This window comes from Engraulis encrasicolus, chromosome 19 (assembly GCF_034702125.1).
Source record: "Engraulis encrasicolus isolate BLACKSEA-1 chromosome 19, IST_EnEncr_1.0, whole genome shotgun sequence".
Taxonomy (NCBI): Eukaryota; Metazoa; Chordata; class Actinopteri; order Clupeiformes; family Engraulidae; genus Engraulis; species Engraulis encrasicolus.
The window spans coordinates 24,966,302-24,972,274 of NC_085875.1; the positions used below are offsets into that span (position 1 = coordinate 24,966,302).

Consider the following 5,973-nt stretch of genomic DNA (forward strand, 5'->3'; position numbering starts at 1 on the left):
GTGTGTGTGTGTGTGTGTGTGTGTGTGTGTGTTGGGACATTAGGAGTGAGGTGTCAGGGTGGAGAGAGTCGCAGAGAAAACAAACCTGTTATTTCTTTACTTTTTAAGGTTTGAAAGGAGTCGCACTCGGCAGTATTGGCTGTCACAGATATATATATTATATTTATTTATTTTTGTAAATGGGTGCACTCAAAGGTAATTATAGCAATTATCATCACCACTATAATTACCTTCGTTAGTAGATGGCGTGGCACCGGCGAAATGTGCTTTTTAAAAAAGCGGCATGTTTGGCATACCAATTACACCGTTACGTTAGCTGCAGCATGACCCGCCATTAGCAAGGTGTGCTCTTGGGAGAGCCAGACAGTAGGCTAGCCTAGGTGTGTTATATAACATGCCTGAAAATAAAAGCATGATATCACCCTTTGAAGTCTATCATAGCTTTTAGTGTCTGGGGACGGGAGAGAGAAAAGAAAAGAAAAGAAAAGAAAAGAAAAGAAAAGAAAAGAAAAGAAAAGAAAAGAAAAGAAAAGAAAAGAAAAGAAAAGCGGAGTGTTTTTAGGATGCTTCTGATCCCATACACTATGCATGCAGCACTTACTTCTTCCTCTAGGCCATTGTTTCTCAACCTTTTTTTAGGCAAGGCACCCTTTCAATTCATGAAAAATCTCAAGGCACCCCAAACCAACAAGCCGTAACATGGCATTGCATCCGAAACCACACAAGCTTAGAAAAGTAACATATTTGGAAACATCGAAGTTGCAACTTTATCTCAGACAGGCTATGTGTAGGCCATACAGGGGGTGTCCTAAATTGACTTTATTGTGTGTAAATGGTAGATGAAAGATTCCACTGACTAAGCATTCATTTATTAATTTAGACTAATATGTATTATATTATATGATTTATTTATTTATTTAGATCAATTTCATGTACTTTAAGTCACGTTTCCGTGGCACCCCTGAGGGGGGCATGCGGCACCCCAGGGTGCCACGGCACCCCGGTTGAGAAACACTGCTCTAGGCTCGTTCAGTGTTTTGCCTCCTCCTCCAAATGGCACGCCGTTTAAAACAGCTGTGCTTGAAAACAACCTTAAAATAACCAATGTGCAACCCAAAATTAAACGGCATACTGGGTTATATAGGGACCAACTCCCGCAGTGGGTGACGTGTTTTTTGTTTTGTTTTGGTTTTTGTTGCTATCCCAAATGCCGCTGTATAGTTTAGAGAGCGTTTTTAACCATCTGTAAATAGGTTGCTCACCTGTCCTACCAGAGCCTATACCTGGTCCACCTGTCCTTAGCTGGCACAGGATTCCCACACTGGGTTGCATTGTATTTTTTTCTCCACTGTTTTTACCCATCATCAAATAGATTGTCCACCTGTTACCTGGCAAATGGCTCATTCCCACTAGGTTTGGGACCAACTCTCACATAGGGTTACATTGTGCATTATGCATTGTGCTTCATGTATAGTTTATTTATTGAGCATTTTAAGCCATCTCCAAATAGTTTGCCCACATGTCAACCGGCACATAGCTCCTTCAACTCCTAGCGTGGTGCGTAGAGCATTGTGTATTATTGGTTTTTTTTACCATCCCATGCCATGTAGCTGTACTGTATACTGCAGACTATTTACTGAACATGTGCAAATAGCTTTTTCAGAGCCCATTCCACCTGTTCCCTGGTGAGTAGCTTCTTCCAGCTTTGTTGGGACTAACCTTCACACAGGGTTTTATTGTGTGCTGTGGCATTGTGTGTTATTTCGCAATTCCATGCCATGTGATGTTGCTATATGTATAGCTTATTTACAGACTGCTTTTACCCATCTGCAAATAGTTTCTGCAGACCTCACCTCTTACCTGGCATATGCCTTCTCTTAGCATGGTTAGAACCATAGAAGGGATCCACTTCCACAATGGTTTGTCTGTGGGTTTTTTTTGCTTTCACAAATGCTGCTGCTGTATATAGTTTACCCATTATCCATTATATACTGTTTCCACCCATGTGCAAATAGCTTGCACCTGTCCTTTTGGCACTTAACCACTGGAAGAATGAATGGCTTATTCATACACAGACTATATACATCATTATTCTATACACTGTCACTCAGCCCCACAGAGGCACTGTGACAAGACTCTCAATTTGTCTATCTTTTTACCTAGTCAGCGGTCCTATGTATAGAGTGGGCCAACATCTTTTTCTTTAAATATGAGATGCATTTTTATCTTGGAAAATGGAAATGGCAAACAGCAGGTCTACCAATTATTTTGATACATAGTAGTTTCACGCACCTCTGTAGTATAGAACACCTCTGACTACATCATCCATGCTCACATTCTATAGGCCTACATTATTACTCTACACACTCACCTATTACACATTTTTTATTTGTCAACTGTTGTTTCTGCAGGGTTGGCATTGGCAACAATAACAGAGTAGGGAATACTATATCTGCAGGAAAAGTGATATTCAAGAGTTTGTCTATCTATCTATCTATCTATCTATCTATCTATCTATCTATCTATCTATCTATCTATCTATCTATCTATCTATCTATCTATCTATCTATCTATCTATCTATCTATCTATCTATCTATCTATCTATCTATCTATCTATCTACATATATCTATATATCTACAGTATCTATCTCCCATATTGAGGTCATCAGTCTCACCTGCTGTGCTTATGAGGGTGGTTGCCTTCTGCATGGGTATAGTCTGCTTCAGCTGTTGGTCCAGCATGCTGTAGACGTGGACAGCCTGGCCGAGCAGGGCCAACACATACGGGTAGCACACGGCTCCGTCCAGCACGGCCGCGGGCCACGGCACCGGTGCACGCTGGGATGTACCATCTGACATGACCAACATGCCTAGGGCAGAGTACAGACAGAAGGACAGCAGCCAAGCGTCAGGTGTCTCGGACTGTCATCGTGCCAGGGGTGACATCAGTGATTAAAACACGCTTGAATAAACTGATACTGACTTAGATACAGTAGATAGCTAGAAAGATGGATGGATGTATGGATGTATGGATGGATGGATGGATGGATGGATGGATGGATGGATGGATGGATGGATGGATAGATAGATAGATAGATAGATAGATAGATAGATAGATAGATAGATAGATAGATAGATAGATAGATAGATAGATAGATAGATAGATAGATAGATAGATAGATAGATAGATAGATAGATAGATAGATAGATAGATAGATGCTGGGATGTGTCATCTGACATCAGGGCTGGACTGGTATCGAAAAATGGCCCAGGTATTTTTGGCATAGACTGGCCCCTAACACATTGACAGACCACTTTCAATCCGCGGGAAAACAACAACAACAACATCGGCCACTGAAGGCCCACCGGGAAAATGCCATGTAGGCCAGATTACCAGTCCAGCCCTGGCCATCTGACATGACAAAGATGCCTTACAGGGGTACAGACAGACGCAATGGAGGGAAGCAGACGGGAAGGGACAAAGAGGTCAGTTGTCCCAGGCCCAGGGAGAGGAGGTGCTCAAAATTGGGTCATCAATACATTGTATGTATAGGGTGTAGCGGACCTTTCATAAGACTTTGTCTTAGCCAAAGCTGTCAACGCCAGGCATGAGATGTCTCTGACTGTCACCGTGCCATGGGGTGACATCAGCGAAGAAAACATATTAAAATAAACAGGTAATGACAGACTGATAGATAGATAGATAGATAGATAGATCGATAGATAGATAGATCGATAGATAGATAGATAGATAGATAGATAGATAGATAGATAGATAGATAGATAGATAGATAGATAGATAGATGTTATGACTTCACTCATTAATGTGCTGATTAATTGACTTGTTAGTTGATTGATTGATTGAGTGATTGATTAATTAATTAATTGATTGACTGACGGACCGACTGACTTTACATTTACATTAAAGGATATCGCATTACATTTAGCAAGGGCTTTATCTAAAGCGAATTACTACTATATGTAAACAAAGGCATATAAATACACTGTTCCTCTCACCTAGTGACCCGGGCCCGTTGAGCAGGAACTCCCTCTCCTCCGCCGTCTTCACGACCAGGTTCTGCCGGGCCAGTCCGTGCTGGAACAGCTCCAATGTGGTTCCGCTCTGGAAGTCGTGCAGCAGGTACCGATCCGCCGTGGCCACGCAAATGCTAGGCCCCCTCATTGCCACTGCCAATGGCTCCTGCTGCAGAGGCAGCTGCCTCAGGCATTCCCAGCGGTCCACGTAGACCCTGTGGAGGCTCAGGCACCTCAAAAATGGTTAAAACAAAATTACTAGAGTGTCAACATTATGTGTCAGGTGATTAAATTAAATGTATTTAATTTAATATTTTTTTAATATTTTATTTTATGAGTCTTTTAATATACTCTTTTTTTCTGTGTTCTGAATGAATGTGGTTATGAATATGTTTATGTATGTATGTATGTATGTATGTATGTATGTATGTATGTATGTATGTATGTATGTATGTATGTATGTATGTATGTATGTATGTATGTATGTATGTATGTATGTATGTATGTATGTGAGTATGTGTAAGAACGCCATCTTATGCCCTAGCCTGCTACCACATAAGGGACCACAATGGAAATAAGTCTTGCGACTTTTTGTGTACATCCCTGTCTATTTATTCCTTTCAATGTATGGTATGTTGCTATACAATGTTTTTACATCTAATGGACTAAATAAATACATTCATTCATTCATTCATTCATTCATTCATTCATTCATTCACCTTCTCCTGGCCGAGGCCGTCACAAGCTCCACGTAAACGGGCTCACTGGAGGACACGGAGTCGCTCACCTGATTGATGGACGGAAATAATGAATAATAGTACAAATAATACAAAATAGGCAGTCTGAAGGGATTGACAGACGATTTCCAAGAAGACGTTTCGTTCAAACTTAAGAAGACAGTTGCGTAGGTCTTTGTGGTAAAGGAAACGTCCTCTACGAAACGTCCCAGGTCTGCTATGAAATGTCTCAAGTTTTGAACGAAACGTCTGATCGGAAACGTGCGTTGAACGAATAGTCCGGTCCCCACTCACCATCATGCACGAGACGTTCTGGATCTTTTTGAGCGGCGACACGGGTTCCAGGGAGAACATGTGGAGGGCGGAGACGGAGCCGTCCCAGAGCACGAGCAGGTGGTTCAGGACGGGGATGGCTGTGAGCTGGAGGACGGCGCCGCTCCGGCCCATCTGCCTGCGGTTCACCTCCCTGACATCGGGGGGCGCTGTGGCGGGGTCCGTCACTTGAGCAGCAGCTGCGGTGGTGGCCAGGCTGAGGTGGTGGACCACGCTGTCCTTACCCCCGAGGTAGAGGCTCCGGCAGCACCACTCCATGCACTGGATGCCGGCCTTGTCCTTGTCCTTACTCTTCCCCACCAAAGGCTTCTCTGCCACCAGCATGGGGCTGAAGGCTCTGAGGCTCATTGTTGCTTAATGGTGATCTGAACCGTATGCATCACCAGTGTAAAACCTAAGTAAGATGGAATAAACACAATACTGTAGATACATACATTGCCTCCTGAAGCCAGAAAGGATGTTGTGTTTACTCCAAGTAAGCTAACTTACCAAGCTAACTTACCAAGCTAACTTACCAATGAAATGACTTGCTTAATAATTTGTTTTGGATAGTGCGTACAGTGAGTACTACTAATCATACATGCTAATTACTAAACTATACAAAAAAACTGTTTTTAAAACCCTGTTTTCCTGTGGTTCCCTATTTCACTCTGTAGAATAACTGAAACTTCACATAAGCTGTAACTCAAACTCAAAATAGACTTATAGAAATAGATAGTTTGTTACACTCTCTCACACACACAGGGCACTGCTAATCCCACACATGTACTGTATGTCTACTGTTTGCCTTTTCTGAACGAGAAGTTGTCTTGTCCTTACCTTGCCTTTTGAAAATCTCTGCACTGACTGGTGTAAAAAGTCTCAAAT

At 42.3% G+C, this 5,973-nt stretch overlaps 1 protein-coding gene across 2 annotated transcripts in view; it reads right to left on the bottom strand.

The window, feature by feature from the left end:
• si:ch211-266g18.9 (transforming growth factor-beta receptor-associated protein 1) overlaps positions 1-5,973 on the bottom strand; it is a 27,362-nt gene extending 21,389 nt beyond the window's left edge. Inside the window, exons 1-5 of one of the 2 annotated variants that reach the window (XM_063183927.1) lie at positions 5,926-5,973; positions 5,068-5,471; positions 4,756-4,823; positions 4,019-4,269; positions 2,677-2,871 (exon numbers count right to left, since the gene is read on the bottom strand). In XM_063183927.1, coding sequence (XP_063039997.1) covers positions 2,677-2,871; positions 4,019-4,269; positions 4,756-4,823; positions 5,068-5,454 — 901 coding nt within the window. In that variant the 5' untranslated portion in view covers positions 5,455-5,471; positions 5,926-5,973. Of the gene's footprint in view, positions 1-2,676; positions 2,872-4,018; positions 4,270-4,755; positions 4,824-5,067 lie in introns of both variants that reach the window. The other variant, XM_063183928.1, reaches the window with a different exon arrangement.